The following is a 26776-nucleotide window of genomic DNA, read 5'->3' as shown; positions in this document are numbered from 1 at the left end:
AGCAACACTGACCTTGACACAAGTTAATGAAGAACATATAATTCTGCCAAGATCATCATCAGAACTGTAAGATGCAGTTGTGAAATTTTTGAAGCACTTCAAGATATTTTTAGTAAAACAAAACAAAACAAAGCAAAAACCAGTAGCATAAATGAAAAATAAGTGATTCTATCCAAATTGGTTTCTTTATTGATAATAAAGACTGTTCACACATACTGCTTGCAAACAGTATAGACACAAAAATTATAAAAATAAACCAGTTGATATTTAAGGGCAAATGCAAAGTTTGCACATTAGGTCATTAAAGATTTTATATACTTTTTACACTAAGTTATTATAAACTAGATATATTAAGAAAAAAAAAAACAAAAACACAACAACAAGGTGCAAACCAGCAAGTGTCATATGCTACCATTTGTGTTCTTCAAATGAGATACAGAGACAGATACCCTTAGATGTGCATCTGGAAGAATGCTTAAACTGCTGTCAGTGCTGCCTAGTGGACTGGATTTGGGAATGGTAAGGAAACTGATTTTTCATTGAATATCCTTTGGTACAATTAAAAACAATTAGAATCATATTCAAGTACAAATTTGTTTAAGTATTTTGATTAGTAATTATATTTAAGACTAAACCCCTTAATATGTGGATTTAACAAAATTATTTCATTATATGACAAAGAAATATTAAATTAGAGCATTTTGGGAAATACTTTCATGAAAGGGGTTTACAAGATAAGAAATGAGTGAAAAATGCTGATGCAGTGTATTACAGTGATATTTTAAAGAATTTCATTTCCAAGTATGAAATATGAGTATGGAGTATGTGAAGACTGTCATCTGACTACAGGAGCCAAGGTTTGCCTTTTTTTCCTTCCTAAGAAAAAAGGCTTGTCTGAGTATTTAAGGAGGCTTGAAATCATCACTTTAAGAAGAAAACTGAAATGTCTTAACAGTGAATTTTAGGTCTACTTGACAGAGAAATTAAGATTAATTTAAATTAATATGCTACTACTCACCTGCATGTTATTCAAGAAGAAAAATATGCTGATATACAGGAACAAATCTGTATCTTCTGTTGTCTTAGAAGAAAATGACTAACGTGTAATTCAGGATTGTGTTTCTCTAGCCTGGCTTCTCACTTGTATCATGAAGGTGATGGCACAGACCTTAACTTTCCTGAGTAGCGCGGTATGTTGTTGTTCTGTGCTTTCCTGGGTGGGTAAACACCTTGTATATTTGTTATGTTTTTCCCACTTTCCCAACCGAATAGTGTCCTGCTCCCTCTTCCTCTACCAGTATGTAGCCTAAATCCAAGAGGAGAAAGCTGGATCACCTACTTGTCCCCAGTCTCACACCTTTTTTGTTAAGCCATTTCAGAAACAGTAAGAGATGACCTTCTTTCTCTATTATACTCATCAGTTCTGACACAAGGAATAGTAAATAAAGTAGATTTATGTGATGCCAATCAATGTCTTTGTACTTCCACACTCTGGAACAAGCACACTTGCAGTCAGCTCCAGGAGTGCTAAAAGGCCCTCAAAAAACTAGGAATATCATCATCTCTGGTATAAAAGAATTCAGAAACATCCAGTTCCAAATAGTCCCTGAGCACACCCTGTTCATTCCGACAAGAAGTCTCCAGAGAGGTAATGAACGAAAGGCACATTTTCTCCAACTTGAGGACCGCTGCATAGTACTAGAGATGGCACACCAGCCAGGCTAATCAAGGTTCTAACTGATGACATTCCCCCCTCCCAACTTTAAATCTTATACATTGGAAAAAGAGTCTAATGTTGAATGTAAACACAACACTTCAGACTAGAGGATTGGCAGCTGGGGTACAAAAACCCTCCCACAGAAGATTCAAGAGCTTCAAAACTCCTCCTCTTCCATTTCCAGGAAATCAGTCAGTGTTCCATTGTCAACAGGAATTAATAAATATTCCACTCCATCAGTTCCCTAAAAGATGTAAGAATACCCTGGATTTTAGTCATTTTAAAGAGATATATTTGAATCCTACTTTAGGTTAAACAAAATGGATTTGATTTCTTTAATATTTTATATAAATATAAAAGTATAAAAATTAAGGCCCAAGGGCACACAGGCATACATATATATATATTTAAATACATTGAGTTCATACTTAAACCACTTCATAGTGGAAAAGAAGACTGGAGGATGAGTAGGTGAGGTTTTTTTCCCCCCCGCCTTCCTTTTCTTTCTAGAACCTTATACCACTGAATTCTCTGTGCTTTTATTCCCCTTTCCATTGGATCCTTCCCAGTGGCTGTGGGTTCAGGTATTTCTCATTTTAAAATTACCCTCACTAGACTGCTGCTTCCTCTCCAACTATCGTATAACCATGGCACCTTTCCAGAAGAGCTGTCTATAAATGCTGGTCTTCATTTCCTCACTTTTCACTCGACCCAGGCCAACAGGGCTACTGCCACTATGATCATGTCACCGAGAGCTTCTGCTTAGACTGCCAAGGAATTTCGTATTCCTAAGTTCAATTCGGTATCTTCAGTCTGTCTTTTTGGCCTTTCAGCAGCATCTGACACTGCTGACCTTTCTTTCTTAAAACATGCTTCTCTTGCTGTCTGTGATACCTTGTTTTCCTTGGCTCTCGGGCTCTTTCACCCCTGCAGGCTTGCCTTCTCCTTGGCCGTGAAATGCCACACTTCTAGGGTTAGTTCTTGGCCCTCTAATCTCACTGTATGTCCTCTCTCTAGGTAGTCCCATCGATGCCTGGTTTCAGTTATAATCTGAATATGTAGGAATCATAATCTTGTATCTCTAGCCCAGATCTTTCCTCTGGTTTCTTACCCCAGGAATCCAAATGCCTATCTGACATCTCCACTTGGAAATCTCAGAAGAACCCCAAAATAAAGTAAGTCCAAATGCACTAAGATCATGAACTCATGATGTGTCTCCCCTATAATGCTGCTCTTCTAGTTTCCCATCCAGTGATCCTTCCATCGTTCTGGTGATGCAAGCCAGAAACCAGGAATCACTCCTGACACTTTCCCTTTGCTCTCACATCCAATCTATCATCAGTTCTTGTCAATTTTGCCTCCTAAGTGTATCCTGAATCCAGCCACTTTTCTCTCTTTACCCTAGTCACCCAGATTACTAACACCTTCCTAGCTGGTCTCTGTGCATCGACTTTTGGCAATCCCCATCTCACCCTGCCCCATACCACTCTCCATACCAGAGTCAGAACAAGTTTTTAATGACTTCCTGTTATTTTAGAATAAAAATTAAAGCCCTTTCCTTGGCCTAAAAGTCATGCATGATCTAGCTCTTACATCACCATCTTTACAGCCTCATTTGTGCCCCACTGGCCTTCATTTTGTCCTGGGGCCTCTACGTGCTGTTTCTGCCAGGAATGCTCTTCCCTTCCCTCTCTGACTAGTTGTCTCCTAGTCTTCCTTTAGGTCTCAGCTCATGGTCTCTTGATATCCATAACTAGGTCACATCCACCTACTGTAATGGCTCTTTCAGAACCATGTCCCTTCTGATCACAGGACTTACCACAGTTAAAATTTTACGTGTGTGTGATTATTTGAGAAATGTCCATTTCCTCCATTAGGCTTTAAGCTTTGTGAGGAAATAAGTTAGGATTTTGTTTACTACTGTATCTTGATGCTTAGTGCAGTATCTGATGTAAAGTTAGTGTCCAATGAATACAGACTGCATTAATGAATGGGGCAGAAGGAAGAGAGGGAGAAGGGAATAGAATTATTTGACTCATTTCTAATGGCCTACTACTCTGGACTAGAAGTCTTAAGTCTTCTGCTCTGCTCTGAAGCAGAGTACTTCTACCTTATCTCTTCCTACACAACTCAAATGGTCCATCTGCTTAAATGGATCCTTGTGACCCATCACAGAACCTCACTTTCATGATCAGACATACTTGTCCTTGAGTAAATGAGATATGCTATTCCTCGCATACAGTGTTATAGCAGCAAAGTCTCACCTTCTTTGTTCTTATAAGCTTGTGGTCCCTAAATTCAGTGAGCTGGGCCCGAAGTGTCAGATCACTATTGACAAGAAATGCCTCCCGACTCTGCTGGTAAAAGTCTTGAAAAGAAAGTCCTGGAGAATTTGAAAGGAAATGTGAACGTAAGTCAGTATTTAAGATGTGACCCCATTTATGGATACCCATACTGAAGAGCAGGAAAAAAAACCCCAAAAAACAACGTACTGTTACCAAAGTATGTCAAAGCAGTCAGTACTGAAATAACTACCTCTGGAAGAAGCAAAACTACAAATATTTAGGTGTTATATATACTGTGGCTTACATTTTTTAAAGAGAATTGATTAGTTCAAAGCAGTCAACTATCAAGTATAACATAGTCCTGTGGGCAGTTTAAACATGAATAAAGTTGACTTTTAAAGAGGGAACTAGTAAGTCAAATGAGAGCTGAATGATTATTAAAATGTGTTTAAATTAACGTTATTTTTACCGAAGGGGATGAAAATCTACGATGCCCAGCATATGAAATATGTGTAATTGGTAGACACAACATCCATAGTTAGCAAAGGAAATAAAAAAAAATAAGCTGGGTTTGTCTTTCAATTCGTATTGACAATCAGCCTGTTCCACAGTGTACCTATAAGGGCTACTTGAAAGTCTGCGATATGACAGACACACTGATCCCAGAGCAAACCATTTATTCACTGCTGGGAAAAACTGCAGTGCTATTAGTAGATTCTAGAAAAAGGAATTTATGGGATGAAACAAAAGTCACACAATTTAATATCATAAATATTGGATACCAATGTAAGAAGGGTTATCCTGGTTATCCAGCTGGTACTTTATTAGTAGCCTGAAAATCCCCCTAAGGAAAAAACAGACAAACAGGAATTCAAAGCCAGAATGTTAACATCAAAAGATAACAGCTAACAGTAAAATACACAAAGAGAAAGTGAAACATTTGGTCTGTCTGTATTACCTTCTGTTCCTTTCTCCAAGGAACGTCATATCCTGGTCTACCTAAAAAGGAGAAGCTTTATTTCCTTTTACGGAAAATCTAGGAGTACCATTGACCCGTGAACATCACAGGTTTGAACTATGTGGGTATATGCAGATTTTTTTCAACAGTAAGTACTTCAGCACGACATGGCCTGTAGTTAGCCGGCTCTGCGGATGTAGAGTAGCCATGGCCATGCCGGGCTAACTGTGAAAGTTACACACAGATTGACCCCCGTGTTGTTCAAGGCTCAACTATTTTCTTTTTAGACTACAAGTTCACTACAGAAAACCTGGAATAAGTAATAAAAACCAAGGTAACAGCTGCTAGCACTGATGTGGAGATCACATTTGCGTATGGCTCCCTTCTCAAATCTTTATGGAATGAAATGGTGAAAATATAAATTCAGGCATTTATATATGATACTACCATTTTATACCTCACTTTTTCACTTACTGATTTCCCATGTCTTTAAAAATTCTTCCTAAACTATTTTTAATGGCTGCTCATCCATCATACCACAGATTTACCACTTCCCTACTGGTTTTGGATGTCCACATTACTTCCAATTTTAATTAATAAAACTGTACATAAATATTCTTTCATATTTTAAACTGCTTCTGTAGGAGAGTACACCAGGTAGAATTATGGGATTGGAAGCAGTGCTACACAAACTAAGTTTCCCAGGAGTCCTTGAGTGTGGTGAAAATTTTAAACCTTTGCACTTTCACTTTTATGATAGTCCAGAAGATAATTTCTACAAGCATATTTTTGATCATCTATATGACCACTTTATAATCAAGTACTACCACTGACTACACAGCTAAATTTTGGTGAAGGTTTTTGATCAATCACATTCATACCAAGTAAAGATAATTGATATTGGAGTATACAGGATGACCCATAATTTCAAAATAGTTTAAATTTTTTATAAAAAGGACTGGAGGCTAGCACACAGCTATTCAGGTATGCCAAACTAAAACATATTTGCATTAGAGCAGTCAGTGTCATATTTAGTGCTGTGAATACTTGCACTGCATGGATGCCCAGCTTTATGTGTAGCCACTTGCAACAGTCCATTTGTAATTAAGTCTAAAATTGGATGAATGCTTTTTCTCTTTCCAGTGCCATCAAAAATTTTACTTACCCATTTAATGCATATTTCAATATTAATGCGTTAATGCAATGATAATCTTCAAGTATACAAAAACAGCTTTACAGAGTAACAAAATTCATTAAAATTACCATTCGAGGGTTAACATGAGGGAGTCTTAATGATGATATAGTTGAGTATCTTGATTGTGGTAGCAGTTATATAAGGCCACACACGTGACAAAACTCACGCACACACACATGCACAAACGAGTGTACATATCAAAGGTGAAATCTGAACAGGCTCCATGGCTTGTGCCAGTATCAGTGTGTCGGCTTTCCCACTGCTCTGTGGTGTGATGCTGGCAGCGCGCTGGCTGGGGAAGGAGTGCTCAGGACCTCCCTGTACGTTTCTCTGTAGCCTCCTGTGAAGCTACTAAAAGCCTTTTCAACAGGTTAATTGCGCAGCTTATCTCTTGCTGGCTTACACTATATTCAACTTTCTCCTTAGCTTTTATTAATTCAGACATGCCTCTTTCTTAGGCTGCTGAAGGGCTTCACTGCAGACATTATACAAAGATATTGAAAAGCTTGAGCTTTGGGGCCAAGCAGATCTGGATCAAAATCTCTGTGCCCTTTACTATCTACCTTAGAGTGACTGTGAGGATCAAATGAACTATTTCACATAAGGGCCCTGTGTTCGAATCATAATGTTCATTATGTAATTAAACAACTATGGGGGGATAAATTAGGAGTCTGTTATTAGCAGATGCAAACTACTGTATATACTGTATAGCACAGGGAATGATATTTAATATCTTGTAATAAACCAAAAAGGAAAAGTATGAAAAATACATACATATAGATAACTATCACTTTGCTGTGCACCAGAAACTAACACAACATTGTAAATCAGCTACTTCAACAAATAAAATTAGATAAGCTACAAGGGTATGTTACACAGCATAGGGAATATAGCCAGTATTTTCTGACAACTTTAAATGAAGTACTGAATTACTGTGTTGGACACCTGAAACCAATACAATATTGTAAATCAACTACACTTCAATTAAGAGAAAGGTTCCTTTTCAAAAAAAAAAAAAAAAAAAAAAAAAAAAAAAAAAAAGGACTATCAAATTTAAGAAGTAAAATCTCAACAAATCCTGCTTCTTTCTCTATGATGGCTGAGATGCTTTTGTTCAGAAATATAAAAATCTATTAAAGAAAAAAAATTTGATACTCTGCCTAATTATCAGGCTAATTGGTAGACTACCTAATGCATAACCCAGTACTGGCAACTATTATTACTACTATTTCTCTTAATTGTGCAAACTAAGTAAGGATTTTACCATTGCCATTAAAACCTCGTAGTGTGTATCTTAAAATGTATAGAGCTTTTTAAAAGAAACCATAGTTTTCAATCTTACCTTGCGTTAGGGGTAAGGCTTCGTAAGACATGAGTTAGAGAACTAAGTGGTAGTGATCCAGATTGTTTTACCAGAAGAGAATTTTCATAGGAGGTTTCTTCAGTATAAGGACTATATGTAGTAGTTTCATACCAGAGCCAGTTATAAAGACTCTGCTTTGCATGATCCCACACTACAGCACACAAGCAAAAAAAAAAAAACCAAAAAACAAGAATTACTAATTATTTTCATGTTGTCATGTTATTAGATTCCACTCTAGGAAAGAACGAGAAAGCATTAAATAAAAAGTGAATCCTGAAAATTTTTCATTTCTGCCATTTCCCCATCCAAATCACAATCTAATTTCATTGTCAATCGACATCTAAATCTTTATTTGTATATTAAATACAAGTCAGAATATATTAGCACTGCCAAGGCATTCTTGTAACATTTTGTTTTATACAATTATCACAAAGTCCCTGAATTAAATGCATAAAATAAATTTTGCAATACCACAGAGAAGAGTAGAAGGAAACCAAAATAATGGTTGGGTCTCCTTCATGAAACTTTAGCTATAAAACACACCCTTTAGTATCTAAATTTTTATTTCTAAGAATTACATTCTAAATCAGATTGAGGACACATATTTTTGGCAACCATGTCTTTAAACAGGCAACAAAGGAAAACTGTACTGCAAAACAAAAATCTTGCGACTTACAACATTGAGAAAGTGAATTTTGTAAGACTGGTATCTCAAGAAGGAAAAAATAGTAACACTTCAACTTACTGAGAGGAGCATTGAGGTGATCAATAGATGCTATAAGGTATATGTTACGTAAAGATGACAACTGTCCAATAATTTGCTGGCTTTTGTCTCCTCTCAGCATTTGGCTATCCAAATTGTGGATAAGAAGGAAGAGTTCTAAAGAAGAATCTGAAAGGAAAGAGAATTCAATTATTATTTTCAGCGAGTACTTGTGAAGTCCTTACCACATGCAATGCCTCTGTATTAGAACACAGCAAAGTAGTACAGGGCAAAATAAACTATTGCTTGGGGGTATGCAATTTATTGGGGAAGATATGTCAGTCACTCATAAGATAGGCAAGACATTATTATAGTCTTTGAAAAAAAGAAATTCACTGGAAATTACTAAGGACTGGAGTGGTTAGAGACTTAAGTGGAATGGTTAGCACCTGAATCAGACCATGAAGAAAGCAGTTTTAATCAGGCAAGACAGATATTGAACTGAAAGTGAATTTGTACATATTGAATTGCAAGGTGGGAGTGGAGTGGGGACATGCTCCCCAAAAAAGTTCTCATTAGTCATTGAGAATATAGTAAACCCTGATTATCAGAAAAGTCAAGAGACAGAAAAAGAGAGGAGGGGCTTAGGATATTGCTCAAGGCATCCATCAGTAGGGTCAGAGAGGCAGAATATCACAAAAGTCAATGACGGAAGAATTTGCATGACAGAGATGTCAACACCAACAAATACTGGAGCGATCAATATAAACAAAAGATGAGCCAAGGTCAATGTGTTCAGTAAGAAGGAAATTACAGGTCCTCTCTGAGCATACAGTTCAGGTAGCACAGAAGCAAGAAATTAAGAAACAAATCAGTAAAAAGTACAAGGCAAGACTCGTCTTCAAAAACCCTCAAATTGTACTGAAACAGGGAAATAAAATAGTGTGAAAGGGCAACAGAATCAAGCAGATTTTTTTCTTAAGATGGAAAAAGTTCTGTACATGTTTTAAAACCATTGCTAAGTCCCTCAGGAGTTGGTAAGAAATGGGACATTGGCATTTATAATGGAAGATGAGACTTTTAGAAAGAATAAGTAAATTTCTCTTCCATTGGGGATAGAGGGAAAAGAGGAACAATATAGTGATGAAGATTCTGAGATGACACATTTTGAAAGTCCAAGGTTCCTTAAATTCTAGAAGTGACTACAGTCACTTTTTTTATTTAAATTATACATAAACACACATAAACAATTATTATATATGTAATATAAAAATTAGTTTATATAATTCATAATTATATAACATTTATATAACTATGTAAAAACATAACATCTAATTATAGATATATTTTATATAAATATATATATTTATTATAACATATAATATGTATATAAATATATAAAAGGACCCAGGCACCTATTTTAATAAGCATATAAACAATATTGAAATTATCCATCAAATCATTAAGCATAACCAATTACTCCATTTATTAGTAGGGGGAGGTAATTAGGTTTTACTTACTTATTTTTAGAGGCGGTACCGGGGATTGCACCTAGGACCTTGTGTATGCTAAGCATGCGCTCTACCACTTGAGGTATATCCTCCTCCCCCATTTAATTCTTAAGCAATGACTAAATGCCAACTGTTAGAACCTAATTAATTTTATTTCTAATTTTCTGAAATACGCATATAAACAAAACATTCACACCAAAAGAATAACAAATGTGTTTCCTCATTCCACAGATTTTAGAAATGAAATTATTCAAATGCATTGATATTTACTCAGGATAAAGATGTAAGTATGCTTTATAAACATATTAAACAATATAAAAATATCAGACAAAGATGTACCAATTAACTGGAGGCACTTCACAGCGGCCAAAGAAAACTTGAAAATTATTCTGAAATAAGAGGCTTTTGGCTAAATTCAAGGTAGTGGGAGAAATTCTTCCCTGTTAGGTAAGTGAAGCTCACAGAAAATGGACAAAGTATTTTAAAGAAATCTAAATCTAAATCAGCACTGAGAGAAGTGCCATTATTAAAATAATCCTCATTTTTGTGTATACTAGTACACAAATAAGTAGAAGTGTATGCTTAGCTACACCCTAAGACCAGAGCATCTATTTCATGTTACCTTCTTTAAATTTGTTTATTATCCAGTCTAGCTGATCCAGTACACTGCGGAAAGTACCCATATGATCGAGGACTTCTTCTGTTATAGAATTCAGGATCTATGCCATAAAAACGCAAGAGGTTTATCAATTATAACTTACTCTGTCATGTAGGATGAATACAACTAGCAGACCAATTCTTTTCTTATAAATTAAAAATGAATTTGGATTTCCCACCAAAAGTCTAAAAAATCACTTCAAAAATTCAACTGGTACTTAAATATATCTAATTCACATTTTTGCTTAAGTTATGGCTAAAAGGAAATGGAAGAAATAGCAAAGATGTAAAAATAATACAAGCAGGTAGTAAAAACAAACAAACCACCCCACCCCCCTACAACATGAGAAATATTAAACACTGTAGATTTATCAGATGAAAGAGGACACAAACATTAAGGACATTTTTAAAAACAACTATAAACTATTACTTATATTTTTATTATTTTTAGAGTATGAAAGTGACAAAAAAGTATAATAAAATTGAAGTGCCCCATAATTCTGTCTTTCAGAGAAGTACTGTTGATATTCGGTGTTATAAACAAAGTTAACATTTCCCTAAGATTTAATACATTATCAGTCACCAAAAAGGAAATCCAAGGATGGGGATTCAAAGTTAGAACCCTCTTAGTCCAAACACATGATCTTAAGCACTATGCAGTCCTCCTGTTGTGAAGGCTAAAAACAAAAATCGGACACTCCAGAATGTGAAACAGCATCGTCATTAACATGGGGGGTGTGGGTTGGCAGTGGATATGATGTTGTTTCTTTTAACATTTTTAAAACTTACTGATTTCACACTGATTCCAGGAAAGAAGCCATTGATGACAACATGAAGGCAATCTTGCAGCATGGTGGTGCGAAATCTTTCTAGTAAATTTCTCTTAGAACCCAAACCGTAAAGCACAATGTTGAACCCCAGGCTGTAAGAAAGATAACACTTTCTTATTAAATTAATTAAAGTTCAGTACTTCTTACTACGAATTTTATAATCAATCAGTTTCCTTAATTTGAGCTTATAAAAAATACAGGAAGAATGGGAATGGCTAACTATACTGATTCCCAGCTTATATATAAAGCAAAAACACAATTTTATTATCTGTACACCAAGCTTATAGTTCCAATTTTCAGTAGCTTTCTCTCCAGCTCCTATTACCTTTCAAGTGACAGATGCCTGGAGGCAAGGGAGAACATGGTACGTACAAGGCACTAAAACGTTTTAGAGGCTGAAGTAGTTTTAATTGATAGATTAAAACGGAAAAGTAAGCAGGGGCCAGGTCACAAAGGTCTTGTTAAGTCAACTAAGACACTAATTGGATTTTATTCTAAGGAATACAAGCACTGAAAAGTAATAGGTGTTAACTGAAAGGTTTTAAGTAGGAAAGTAATATAATCTTTTTAGAAAGATTACACTGGCTGAGTCGGGGAATGGATAAGGAGAGCAAAACCACAAAGACTACGGACTAGAATTAGGTGTCATGGAGAAAAATGTAAGGTGTCAAGACCTTTATAGGTCAAATCAGTTGGATTTGGAGAATGATTAGATATGGAAGGGAAGGGGGAGGGAATACTAAGAGTGGCTCAGTTTTTTGGCATAGGCAACTACATGAAGGGGGTGACATTACACTAGGTAGTAGGGGCAGGTGGGAATGATGGGTTTAAGATGAGTTAAATTTTATGTGTATTGAATTATTTATAGGACATCCGTATGGAAATTTCCAATATACATTCATGTCTGCTGCTGAGGAGTGAGATCTGGTTGGGCAAGAGATACAGTTATGGGAGCTATTCACATACAAAAAGCAGCTGAAGACAAGAGAGTGAATGAGATGACCCAGAACACCAAGCACTAGGGGTTAAGCTGAAGTTCAACTCCATCATTGTGTACAGAGGCCAGTCAGAAACATTACTAGTGTAATGCTCTGTAGCAATGCAGGATAGCATAGAAATAGAAAAACAGAAAAGAGATAACCCCCAAAGGCCGAGATTAGCAAGGCAGAAGCAACAGAAAAACAGCAAGGGAGTTCAGAGAACTAGCAATCCTATTAAAGGAGCTGACTATGAGGTCTGGGCTGACAAGTAAAGCAAATCCAGCTATCGAAGCTGACATCCAGGAAGAAGGAAGACTTGGTGAACTGGGGGATGGGATCAGAGTGAAGATCTACCTTAAAAACACTTATAATGAACAGATCCATAAATGATGATTGAGAGAAGCAGAGGTCCTAACAGGGAAGATAATCATTCTCCTACTAGCATAATCCTTTGATGTATTATTGGCAAAAGAAAACCAGGATCAATTGCGGAAAACTGTGGCAGTTCCTATGTATTTACTGGACATTCACATTTTAACATAAACTTTAAGCACTTCTTTATACTAAGGTCCTTTTTAATACAAGTATGAAAGTAATTATAGTAAAAAAAACCCTTAATTTTAATTGTTATTCTAGGTATTTTAATGAAAATTTAAAATTTAACCTAAAGTATGTGAAAAATGATAAAATTGAAAAAATATTCTAAGAAATAATTTTAAATGGTAAAATAATGTTTATAAGAACAGATATGAAATTCTGAAGGTCTATAGTATATGTATATAATGAGATTAAGAGAAAAGAAAATGTATTTCATTTTAGGAATTTTGCTGTGAAAAACTGGATTAAAATCTAATTGATGTATTTATCAATCTTGGCAAATTATATTTTCAAATATTTTTATTAGTAATTATCTATCATTCTAAGAAAGGCTGTTTTACTGATAGCTTTCAAATTTGATAAACTTAGAAAAGACAAATTTCTTGAAAACTGGAACTTCTAAAAAGAGTCATATAACAATATTCATTTCTACATTTGCATAATAAAACTGGGAAAACACCTATTTTTCAGATTTTATATATAAATAAAAATACATATCAAGTTCACTGCAAAAAGAAAATTAAATGTCAAATTGCTTTGCTTTTAACTTAGACTATATAAATAAATATTATTCTTTATTTTATAAGGGTTTGCAATGACGACAGTACTTACTGTAACTGCAACATCCATTTATGAAATAATTGTTCGTATTGTTGATTTAGTTGTTTAAGTTCAGCAGAAAAGGAAGGAGAAACCTTGCTCAATAAGTTACGCAAAGTTTGCTTTAAAGAAAAGGAAGAGGGAGGGAAGAAAATCACTCTCAAGCCACATACATCAAATCAATCCAAACTAAAAATGTTTCCTTAGAGGCAGAGGTTAGAAGAGGTCATTAATGGACGTATTACTTTAATCAGGTTCAGTAATGACTGCATCAACCGAATACACATAATACTTCAAACACGATTTAAATGTCTTCTTAAAATACTTTAAATGTTCCTTTTAATACAAATACGTAAAACAGAAAACAATTTGCTAAGTTTTGTCTAGAACTACTTACAGTGATTATAAATTTCAAACATAAGGCTTTAATTTCTAAAAAGATTGCTACCATAAGGAGATGATTAAACCTGCCTCCCAGCTTTGACAACAAATCCAGACTTTTAAAAACCTATGGATTTGAAAAATGTAAAAGTTTGAGGTAAGAGTTCAATGTTAATTCTCAGAAAATATTAAAGTTTTTTTATAATTTATTATTATCATCAGTAAAATTCACTGCTCCTCTTCCAAAAGCTATTTCTTTTATTTTTTATTGAAGTGTAGTTGATTTACAATGTCTGTTTCAGGTATACAGCAAAGCAGTTCAGAATATATATATATATATATTCAGATTCTTTTCCACTATAATTTATGACAAGACATTGAATACAGTTCCTTGTGCTGTAGAGTGGGTCCTTGTTGTTTATCTATTTTATATATAGTATTGTGTATCTGTTAAGCCTGAACTCCTAATTTATCTGTCTCCACTTTTCCCCTTTGGTAACCACAGTTTGTTTTCTATGTCCGTGAGTTTATTTCTAATTTGTAAATAAAATTCCTATTTTTTTTAGATTCCACATATAGGTGGTATCATATATTTCTCTTTCTCAGACTTGTTTCACTTAATATGATAATCTCTAGGTTCATCCATGTTGCTGCAAATAGCATTACTTCATTCTTTTTTATGGCTGAGTAATACATGTGTGTGTGTGTGTGTGTGTGTGTGTCTTTATCCATTCATCTGTTGATGGACATTTAGATTGTTTCCGTGTCTTGGCTATTGTGAACAGTGCTGCTATGAACACTGGGGTGTATGTGTCGTTTTGAATTATAGTTTTCACCAGATATATGCCCAGGAGTGGGACTGCCAAAAGCTATTTCTAACAAATCCTTTATCTTTGATAAGTATGGTATAGTTTTAAAAATAGTAACGTAAATAAACTAAGGAAGATGAATTGTTCTGCACCTAAAACTTGGAAATTCACGCTCGCTGCTGAATCAAACACAGCTCACTTTTTGCAGTAGCCGTTTATACCGAAGTATCAGCGCATATTCACACTTAGCATGAACTCTGAAATGTTATTGTACCTATGAGCCTTCATTTCAGGCTTTAGTATCTGTACAGGATCACACTACTGGCCCCAGTACTTGCCCCGCCTTACATCCTTACCCTTTGCCCTGATTTTGTAATCCTTCCCACTGAACAGGTGGAGTCCAGTTCCCTGCTCTTTGACTTTGTTTTCAGCCATGTGATTCAGTGTGGCCACTAGAATGAGGGAGATGTGACAGTGAGCCAGTTTTGAGCCCAGGCTTCAAGAGGTCTTGCATTTTTCCACTTATTCTCTTATATCTCTGATATTGTCATGAGAAGAACATGCCTCTGCTAGCCTTCCAAGGAGATCCAACAAGGAAAAGAGACATGGAGCAAAGCCTAGATCAGCCAACTCCCCCACCCAAGCTGACCCACAGATATGAGAAATAAATAATTTACACATGCTACTGAGACTGTATCCGTTAGCTATGTCCACAATCAAAGAAAGAACTTCCTTTCCCTCATTATCGATAACAGGTGTTCCATTCAGCCACTGAGAGATCTTTTAGTCTCCAGGTCCTATGAAGTCCTATTTTGACCACAGATCCATTTATCCTTCCCCCATGTTGCTTATATGAAAATACAAGCACTAAACACACGTTAGTGCCGTTTCTTCCTTGGAACAACTTGGTTTGCTGATACATGTTTTCACCTAGTCTGTGATCTGAGTTGTAGTACCAACGAGCCGGGAGGGGAAAACAACAAAACAAAAAAACCTACAGAAAATAAAATAAAAAACCCCAACCACAAAGCACCAGGCCATCCAGGACATAGAGGCTTACCCCATATTCTCTTCTCTTCTGTAGCTTGAAAACTCTGTCAAAAGCCTTGTCTGTGCACCTTAGAAAACTGCACTGAATTCTAGTTTGCAGAGAATAAAATATCTTGCTACTCCTTGAACCAACAACCAACTCTTCTTCTTGACTTAAATTACCCAGCCCACTTTCTAATACAAAATTTTCTTATTCAGATGGTTCTGTGTCCTCTCCTAGGGAGGTATCAAAGCCCTGAGCATAACTATATGGTATTGATTATAAAATGACGCCCCAGGACTATAGTATATAGTAACCTTGTTACCTTATTACACTGGACAGACTTTCCATAATATCAAGAAGCAGAATACCCTCTGCTTTTTGCAAAGTTTGTAACTGAGTCGGGTCACAGTCTTTGCTTTATGACTAGTGTGAGGTTCAGTGAATATGTGAGTTAAATGAAGAACAGAGATTAATGGTACACAGATAGGAAAGAAACTATGACCCTGATGATTATTATAGATGCTGAAGAAATGATAAAGTAATAAGAGAAAAAAATGTATACTTATAGTGTGTCAAACAGAATTCTAATCCAGTGAACTGTCTACCATGTACATAATAAAATATGTAATAGTTACATGACATTAATCTGTGTTCCATTTTATTGGGACATTAATGCTGTCTGTGTATACGTACTCTTTAGATTTGGTGCTTACGTAGTATATTTTTCAGCTCACAATAAGAATGTTTAGAAGTAACATTCCTTGCAACATACCTGATCCAGTTTAGCTCGCTTTAGTTTTTGCAGCGTTCTGTCAGAGGTTAAAACTTTTGAACTGCTGTGGGCTTCAAAATACTCTTCTACTAAGTCACTCTAAAAGGGGACAAAGCAATGCCAGTTCTTAGTTTCAGATACTTGCTTTATATCAAAACTAGACAGTAATATTAGCAAAAAAATAGGATATGTGAAATTCTTTATTTGGTAGTCAGCATTTTCTTTTTGAAACAACAGAGATTAAGGACCAAGCAAATTTAATTCTAGTAATAAAACTTTTAGGACCATAAAGTTAAAGAAATGACTAGATTGAAGCAGACTGTTCCCAAAAATGATTCCTAAATTCCAACATATAATTCCCATTTAGATATCAGGACCTTTGTTTTGCCTCACACAGTCTTGACAAATCCTTTAATATTAGCACAGCTGAGGAACTGTGAACATGAGAGAGACAGCAACAGCGAGGGAAAAGAAGACTCGCCTACTATGCCAGTAAAATGACTCCCTCATGTTCTACTGTTGGGCAGGACTGACTCCATGGTGGAAAGCAAGGAATGGAAAGCCATTCAAGCAGCAGGCTTCCTGCACTGCTCTGCGTCTTTACAGAGAACGCCAGGGTCCTGAGCCTATTCTCAGGCCAAGGTGTCTGCAGTGTTCTTCCAAACAACTCAGCGTGGATCCACAGTCACATCATTTATTACTTACACTAACTTGCACACATCGACGTGTTACAAAAATGAAAGTATATAAAAAAGTATGTACTGAAAAGTCTTGCCTCCGATTATCCAATCAATCTTTACTTAAAAGCTCATTTTTATCCAACTGAATTGTCACCTTCAGCACATGTTATGGTACTGATAAATGAATATGGATGCAGACAGGCCAGGACACAAAGTTCAGAAACAGACAATATATGAGAATGTATGTGAAACGCTGCAAAAATGTAGAAAAATGAAGAAAAAAAAGTATGTTGATCCTCCAATTTGGATCTTTTCCCTCAGGTAGCTTAACTTTGAGATATTACATAATTTTTCTTTAAGGCTGAAGTCTCTCTCTCCACTTACTGTTTTGTCTCTTTTCATTTTCTTGGATGGTGTTTCTTTGCAAACAGGAGCTGAAGCTACTCTATTCTGAGCTTGAATCTTTTCACTCAGTATGACTTCATTAGTGTCCTCTTCATATTCTTGTGAAGCCCCTTCATCATCCTCCGAGTTGGAAGCAGAATATTCACTTTCACTGTCAGAATGAGACCTTGGAACTGTGGGGGAAACAAGCAATTGGGGAAATTGGACAGTTTGACAAGAGAGACATTGTGGGGTTAAAGGAAGAGTGTGGGCTTTGAAGTAAGAGACTGGGACTTCTGGTTTTGTCACTACTTAATGATGGTTTCACCTGAGCCAGTTATATAAGTTTTCTGAGTACCAGTTTCCTCACTTATCAGATGAGGCTAACAGTACTTAATTTAAAAAACCATTGTGAAGATGACACTGAAATACACGTAGAGCAACTAACAATGCCTGACACATAGGAACGCTTTCCTTCTTCCTTGCTAATAGAACTCTTTGTAAAATCTGGCAGTGTGCTCCACCCTATGGGATAAACAATCATGGTAATTTAGTTGTCTTTTCACCTTTGCCAGATACGTGCTCTCTCAGCATCCTTTGCAACTACGGTTGGCTATGTAACCCTTTAACCAATGAAACTTCAGGGTAAATTTGCCGGAAGCTTCTAGGAAAGATGTTTCTCACTTACAGAAGAAAAGCCCCTTACTTATACCCACGGCATAATGCTATGGAAGCCATTTTGCAGTATAAAATATCAAGCCTAAAGATCATGATGCCAGTGGCAAAGCAGAAAGATAGGAAGAAACTGGATCCTTCAAGACTGTTAAGTCACCACATCAACCAGGGAACTGTGTATCTCTAGATTTCTTTATGAGATACTTCAATGTCTATGGCTTAAGCCATTATTGTAGAATTTTCCATTGTTTCCTACTGAAAATGCCATCCTAACTGACATAGCACTTGATAAACGATAGTTATAAGTACTACCAATACACAGGCAGAATCCATCCAGAGTTGATATAAGAATTATATTTTTAAACAAACCATGGCCACCCTCACCACCCTCCAGAAATAATAAAGCTAGTTTTATAATCATTAAGGATAAAATTAGTGTTACACTCAATAAGTATAAAACTATTATAAAAGATTAACTTTCAAAATATGAATGAAATAACTTTAAGCAAATCACTATTTTGAACAATAGATATATTTCAGAATATCTAGAGTCAGCATATAACAAATATAATACTAAAAAAAAAAAGAAGGAAAAAAAAATGCCTGATTTTGTGGGCACACATATAGCTTAGCAGATTCAGATTTCCATTGATTGCTGCCCATGGTAGACGCATGGGTTAGAAGTGGTAGGAGGTGCCAGAAAACATCTTTACCCTATTTACATGTATACATCACACACGTAGGTATATTTGTTTGGTGGTGATTGAGAAGGAAGAGGAAGTTCACCTTCTCTCTGAAGAAGGATTCTTCTGCGGGGTATGTAGGAAACTTAGGAGGTGGGATGTTATCTGACAAAATAATAATCGTAACTGCATATATCATCTCTTATAGCTTCACATATCCAATCACTTAGTATTATTATTTTTATGTTGATAAAAATGTAGTATTATCAACTCTACCCTTGAAAAGAGAAGGGGTATAGCATCAATTTGACGATATTAGCTAATATTACTGTCAAGGGGTCAACCCTAAGAAAGGAGTTGACATCCTGAAATATAAAGGTCAACAAAGTCATTTGCTCCAAAGTTAAATATTTAAAAACCCAAAACCATTTTTAATTTCCCTGAAAGTGGGACCCATGTCTGTTTACTTGGCTTTGTATAACATCCAGTACAGCTGTGAATATTTAAAATTATTTCAATATATATTTTCTAAATAAATCAATAGAACCACTTCCCAAACTGTCTCAAAGCAAATATACTAAAAGGCATGTTATTTTATTGGAGAGACATCTTAACTAAACTCAGTATCTATTGATTTTAATGTGAAAGGCAGTGCTAAGTGTTAAAGTTAAAATATTACGGTCCTTGCCCTTAAGGAATCTACAGTCTAATTGAGGACATGAACAAATCCTTTTTTTCATGAAAAGAAATAGCAATAAGTAGTTATATTAATAAAAGATAATAATAGCTAACACCTGTTAAGCAAATATCAAGGTCAAGCACTACACTAAGCACTTCTGACATCCTTTACTTCAGTTAATCTCAAAACAGCTCTGAGGCTGGTACCATTATTATCCCTATTCTGCAAATGAAACACCTGAGACATAGGTCCCTGTAAGTGGCAGGCCAAAGAGAAAAACATGCATTCCAAGACTAAAACCTCTATACTTAACCATTACTGCCCTTGTTTAGATCTATATCTTTTTTTTATTAAAAATCAGTGTAAAAAGAAATACACACCTATTAATCTTTTCCGTAGCCCACGAGGTGCTGTTGACAGAAATTCACTTTTATCATTGTTCTGTTTAAAAAGAAAAAAGCAATTAATAGTTTAAATAGTCCAATAATAATGACATGGAAATTAATGACAGATCTGAGTGAAAGGCAAGAAAAGAAGAAAGACATTTTGTTTTCAACAGATAACATTAGCACTAGATGAACCTACGTCCTACAAGACAACAAATGAATTCATTGGGGAAAAAAATAGAATACAACAACAAAAATGGTAAGACAAAACTCCAAGGGATTCGTAGAGTGATTCTAGAAGCTGTATTCCAGACATCTGTGAAGTATGTACTTCTATTATTCTGTCAAGAAAAAACATAATTTTATCTACCACTCTTCACCATCATATTAACAGAATGTATTTTTTTATAAAGAAAAACATACTTTATACTTCTGTAAAATGTTTAAAAATGTAAAAATACAGAAGTAAAAAGTAGAAATCTCTTTTTCTCCCCTCCTTACAGAATTAATACACAGAGATTTTTACTTTTTACTTCTGAATTTTTAAATTTTTATATATTTATCATTGTATTATTTAGTTATTTTATTTTGGCAGGAGTGGGGGAGGTAATTAGGTTTATTTATTTTTAGAGTAGTTAGTGGGAATGAACCCAGGACCTCATGCATGCTAAGCATGTGCTCTACCACTTGAGCTATACCCTCCCCCTGTATTTGTAAATTTTTTAACATTTTATAGAGGTATAAAGTATGTTTTTCTTTTCCTCACAGAACATATTTTACCACCATTTAATTCCTAGCACACTAAGATGCCCACTGTTGTATACATGTTAACTTTCAACGGTACTGATAAATAAAGTACCATTTTTTTTTTTCTTTTGGTAACATGAAAATAGGACAAAAAATTTAAGTCTGTTGTCTTGTGATAGGTTGTTGGTGCTAGTTACAAATATAACTAACTAAATTTTGATTTGGGGTATTAAGAAGAGTATTATAATAATGGAGCTGATCCCAACGGGTTTATAAGGTATATCACAGTATATTTCAAACTTTTTTGATCCAGATCCTCAAAATTCTTTTTTAATATTTTGCTACTTTGATCCAGTACACACGTGCCTATACAATTGAAACAAATTATAATAAAATAATGCTTATACAATTTCACTTTTAAAACTGTAGATCATGTCATACTAAACTGATTTCAAGATTGAAAGTTGAAGGGGGACAGTATAGCTCAGTGGTAGAGTGCACACTTAGCATGCATGAGGTCATGGGTTTGATCCCTAGCTAGTACCTCTGCTAAATAAAAATAAATTAGTAAACCTAATTACCCCCCCCAAAACAAAACAAACAAATAAAAAGATTGAGAGTTGAGACAACCTATATCCATAGAGCTTAATTATCAGGTCTGAGAATATTTGTGTCAAAATAACCATTTCAGAAAATTCTTGCTCAAAAAGACAAGGCTATCAAATAATAACGTCACTGTTTGCTACTGATATTTCTGCAAACTAATTTATCTTGACAGTTTGCTCATTTGGGGAACCTGTTCTACCATCAGGGCAGTAGATTAGTCACCAGAGCCAACAGTTTGCTTATCAAATATTGATTTACTTATCAAAATTCAGTTCAAGACCCTCTCCTCACTATGTCCACTACTCCTAAAACACCATGTCATGAATTTTGTCTAATACAGATCAGTTCCCCATCTTGATAGATGTGCCTTAAATCCCTCAAGTCCAAATCCCCAAGCCCTACACATATTCTTTCCTGAACTCCCCCTTCTAAGACAATGCACTGAGACTTTCTCAGAGCGGCGTTCTCTCTTTTCGTGGTAGGTATAATACCACTGATTAACAGGTTTTCTGATGGTCTTTTAGGGAACCAACAAGATCAACTAATGTGTTGTAATCCACAACTTGAAAAAGAATGCGCTAATATATCTAAATTCTTGACTGGATTATGGGAAAGTTTTTTCCTTTTATAGTAGTGCAATATACAAGATATAACATGGGAAAAAAACATTATTAAAGACAAGGGAAGCTCTGACATGTCTAATCCCATACCTGGACTTGCCTGAATAGGACACTCCTGCACATGGCCTTGAATGTCTATACTCACATTATTATGAGGGGTTTCCTCAACTTAACCTGTACACAAGTCCAGGCATGTCTAAATCTACAGCCACCAGGCCTGGACACACTCACCACTTGCATACTCATTGTCCTGGATTCATCCATGCCCATCTGGGCTTGCCCACATCCAGGCAGGGCCACGTGACAATGTATAATGAAAAAACAAAACCACAAAAACACAAAGGAGAGGATAAACTTGTCAATTATTGTCAGCTACCATGGAATGAATTTACCAAAGCCAACTTAGTTTTCAAGTGTAAATTGTAAAACGATAGATTAATGGATTTAATGGATCTTGGGATCAATCTCCCAAGAAACAAAAGAACATTATATACAAAAGAAAAACCAAGTCAACACATTTCCAGGCCAAGCTAAAAATACCCAGGAATAGTTCCTGCACAGAAAAGGCATGACAGTTGGATCCAGAAAAACCTGGCTTCATTTTCCAGCTCTTCTCCTTCCTAGTTTGGTGAACTTAGACAAGACACTTCACCTCTCTGAACCTCAGATTCTTCATCTATGAGTAAAGTATTTAATGGGCAAATACCTGTAAAATACTACCCAAAGAGATGAAATGGAAAATTTATATCATGTCTTACTTTGTAACACTAAGGTTTTTGCTTGTTTTTAGTCAACTGCTTACCTTCAACTGAACTTTGTCTGAAGCAGAATGCCCTAAAAAATGAAACAAAAAACCATTACTTACTACATTTTTCACCATAGCCTAGTTTCATTAAAAGCAGGGTCGCAGTTTCTACCCAGAAACCACTACATATTATTGAATTCTCAATTAATTGCATCTCCACTACAGGCCGAAAGGTCACTATTCATTTTATGATTACTCCCATTAGTGACATCTACGTCCTACACTTCCATAGCATTCATGTAACAAGAAAAAGTGCAGTCTTTTTCATTGCTTATTATTTAAAAAGTACACTGTTTAATCTACTTGGAACAGGTTATTCAGAAACAACTACTCCACAATTCTCCACAAACTGTAAGAATTCTAAACCTCAAAAGCCTTATTTCAAGTAGTATTTGCCAAAGCAAATCTTCCATGCACATTTGGCTACTCAAGCAAATGACAACAGGATTTTAAGACTGCTTCTAATTGGCCCTGTCAATTTGTACAGCTTCAACCAGCACAGGTATTTTTCCCTTTTACTGACAGCTAAATACGTATATACTGAAGTACACAGGTTAGGGTATTAACTGCATTGGTTGAATGAATTTTCAGAACAGAAAAAATATATATAAAAATGCATTTAGACAAGAAAAAAGTAACATTCTGTAACTTGAAGCGACTATGAAAACTCTCTTTAAACAACTGAGATAAAAATCTTACCTTTGCTACATTGAGGAATGTCTATCATAATTTCAGGATCATTCTTCAAATTGAATGAGACATTTTTTTTTGGTGTTTTCGCTAGTTCTGAAGCTGTAAAGAGACCAGAAAAAAATATATAAATATATGTATGTGCATATATATATATATATATATACATTTTAACAGGTTAAAAAAAACTTTTGATTTCTTGATGTAGACACTAACACTAAGAAACACATCAACTAATGTAAATTATTGTATGTACCATGTTAAGTTCAAAATTAACGATGCATATAATATACCTTTCAGAAAAAGTGGATTTTGCAAATGATTAAATTATATTATGTTCAGAAATACAGGTTTCATAATTACTTCTTATATGTTCCCTCATCAGTGTCAATATTTAATAAGGGTGATTTTCACTCTACCTTGAATGTTTACATAATCATTGGCTAGAATGATTGCACAAAAATACACCACTTAAGAAATATATATAGATGTTCTATAATTATAGATTAAAAGTCCTCTTACACAACAATTACATTTTAGCAGGTAGTTTATTATTATTCCCGTGCTCTTAACTTTTTTGGTATTCCCAAGCATTCATATACTTGTGGATCTACTTAATTTTTAAAGTGTTTCACATGTTATTTCCTTTCCTCAAGCTTTCAAAAGTGATGACGCTTCTATACCACAGGGTCCAAATATAGTGCCATCTGAATTTTATAAAGGAATTAAATTGCCAGTTTAATTTTAATGTTCTATGTAATTTATTTAAGTCTAGTCCTCTGAAAATCAGGAATTCATATGTAATTAGTATAAGTCATAACTTGGGTAAGAAAAATGTTATTAACAACTGATTCCTAACAATTTATATAGTTTTCTATAATACAAATAATACTTTTTTTGTATGTCTATAAGTGTAAAACTCTTATTTAATAAATTCAGAATATCTGTGTGACTTATATCACTCATTTACTTAACAAAAATTAGTTAAGAAGCTATGCTAGATATTGTGGGAGAAATTAAAGAGAGTTTCTACTATGAGACGCTTATAACCTAGCTAAGAACAGGAGACATCCGAGCATGAAAAAAACTACTGTATATAATAAAGTATGCTCAATATTATATGATATAAAATAATACCCCTCATCATTCTTTTAGCTTTTTAAAAAAATCTTTATTGAAGTATAGTCAGTTTACAATGTTGTGTCAATTTCTGATGTACAGCACAATACTTCAGTCATATAGGAACATACATATATTCATTTTCATATTCTCTTTCACCATAAGTTACTGTAAGATATTGAATATAGTTTCCTGTGCTATACAGTATAAACTTGCTGTTTACCTCATCATTCTTTTAGTGAATGCAATGAGATGGTAACTGGGGGAAATGTGGTTAATATACCTTCTGAGAAAGGGTGAGTAGTAATTACAGAAGTCAGAGGGAAAAGTTTAGCTTAGTGGTAGAGCTCATGCTTAGCACACACAAGGTTCTGGGTTCAATCCCCAGAACCTCCACTTAATAAAAAAAAAAACTAAAGTGATTACAGAAATCAGAAAAGCAACATACCTAATTTAGCCATCTTTTCAGGGTGTTTTCTATTCTGAAAAGAATACACTTTATTCCCACCATCTGTAGCAGAGCCATTTTTCAAGGATTCTGAAAGAAAAAAATGCAACATGTATTTAGGGAAAATGGGCGAAGTTAATTAATGGAAAAAAAGATAAAATTTTAACTAAAAAGTTAAGATTTGTACCCCTTACTGTCTTGTATAAAGGTTCAACAATATATATTTATAAACAAAATGTTTAAAATACACATTGGACTATGATACTGTTTATATAAATTTTAAAACATAGAAAACATGTTATTCAGATACACAAAAATATATATAAGAACACAACAACAATAAGAAGTCCACTAAAAAACTCCAGACTGGAGGAATATGCATTCAATTCATGACAGCAGTTGCCCCTGAGGAGGGAGGACAGAAGGGACAATATTACTTATGTTTCCTTCTTGAAGCAAACCTGCAAAGCCAACTGTCAACTGAGGTTAAGATTTAAACAGTAGTTACATTATAGAAGCTTTCTTACTCTCAATTAAGACACTGATTTCTTTCTTTAATCTTCCCTTTAAATAACAATTGCTACCTATAACATACTGGACACCCATGGCTAGTAGCCTCCTCTCTAGCACAGCAATTCTCAAAGTGTAGTTTGGTGGGTGGTCTCTGAGGTCCCTGAGGCCAAAACTATTTCACAGTAACACTAAGACATGATCTGACTTTCTGACCCTCAATCAAGACTGTGTAGTGAGGTATTCCAGAGACTACATGATGCATGGTGACATCATTACCCTGTCAGCTAATGGAATATGTGAAGCAGGTAGGAAAATCCAGTTGTCTTTTAAGCCAGACATTAAAAACATTTGTAAAAATGTAAAACAATGCTCTCTTTAATAACTTTTTTGGGAAAATAGTTGTTTTTCATCAAAACATATGTAATTTATGTTAACATCCAATGGGTTTATCATGGTTTCTAGAAAACAGTGCCAAAGTTTTCCGAAGTCAGTGTTCACTCTCCTTACTGCTTAAGAGTTCCCACTGATGTGTATTTGCACTGACATTTGATATTATCTAAACTCCTTAATCTTTGCCAATCTAGTGGGTATAAAATGAATCTCACAGGAAGAGGCGTTTTAACTTGCCTTTCCCTAATCACTGATGAGGCTGAATACCTTTTTACATGTTTCTTATTTCTAGAAGAAAATTTATCTTCTCTATCCCGTGTCTTGTCTTTCCTCTTCTCTACAGTGTCATTTGATGAAGAGAAGTACTGAATTAAAAAAAAAATAGACTTTATGTTTTAGGTTCACAGCCAACTTGGGTGGAAAGTACAGAAGATTTCCCATAAAGCTCCTGCCTGACATATGCACAGCCTCTCCCATTATCAACCTGCTACGCCAGGGTGGTACATTTGTTACAACTGACGAACCTATGCTGACATCTCATTATTACTCAAAGTCCATAGTTTTATATCAGGGTTTATGGTACTATTGTACATTCTATAGGTTTTGACAAAAGTATGATGACATGTATCCACCATTATAGTATGATACAGAATAGACTTACTGCCCTAAAAATCCTCTGCACTCCATCTATTCATCCTTTCCTTCCCCCTGACCCTTGACAACCAATGATCTTTTCACTGTTTGTATAGTTTTGCCTTTTCCAGAATGTCACAATGTTGGAATCTTACAGTATGTAGCCTTTTCAGATTGGCTTTTTTCATTTAGTAATATGCATTTAAAGCTCCTCCATGTCTTTTCATGGCTTGATAATTTATTTTTTTAGCACTGAATAATATTCCATTGCATGAATATATCAGTTTATTTATCCTTGGTTGACTTCCTGGTTGCTTCCAAGCCTTG

General features: G+C 35.0%; 1 protein-coding gene across 1 annotated transcript in view; it reads right to left on the bottom strand.

The window, feature by feature from the left end:
- Positions 1-166: 166 nt before the first annotated feature.
- ORC2 (origin recognition complex subunit 2) overlaps positions 167-26776 on the bottom strand; it is a 37267-nt gene continuing 10657 nt past the window's right edge. Inside the window, exons 5-18 of the mRNA XM_006189952.3 lie at positions 24914-25003; positions 23356-23448; positions 22654-22685; positions 19873-19933; positions 17456-17649; positions 16392-16490; positions 13409-13518; positions 11179-11311; positions 10355-10451; positions 8264-8410; positions 7498-7669; positions 4785-4846; positions 3982-4100; positions 167-1961 (exon numbers count right to left, since the gene is read on the bottom strand). Coding sequence (XP_006190014.2) covers positions 1875-1961; positions 3982-4100; positions 4785-4846; positions 7498-7669; positions 8264-8410; positions 10355-10451; positions 11179-11311; positions 13409-13518; positions 16392-16490; positions 17456-17649; positions 19873-19933; positions 22654-22685; positions 23356-23448; positions 24914-25003 — 1496 coding nt within the window. The 3' untranslated portion in view covers positions 167-1874. The remainder of the gene's footprint in view (positions 1962-3981; positions 4101-4784; positions 4847-7497; positions 7670-8263; positions 8411-10354; positions 10452-11178; positions 11312-13408; positions 13519-16391; positions 16491-17455; positions 17650-19872; positions 19934-22653; positions 22686-23355; positions 23449-24913; positions 25004-26776) is intronic.

Source organism: Camelus ferus, chromosome 5 (assembly GCF_009834535.1).
Source record: "Camelus ferus isolate YT-003-E chromosome 5, BCGSAC_Cfer_1.0, whole genome shotgun sequence".
NCBI classification, from domain to species: domain Eukaryota; kingdom Metazoa; phylum Chordata; class Mammalia; order Artiodactyla; family Camelidae; genus Camelus; species Camelus ferus.
This window is presented reverse-complemented; position numbering and strand designations above follow the sequence as displayed.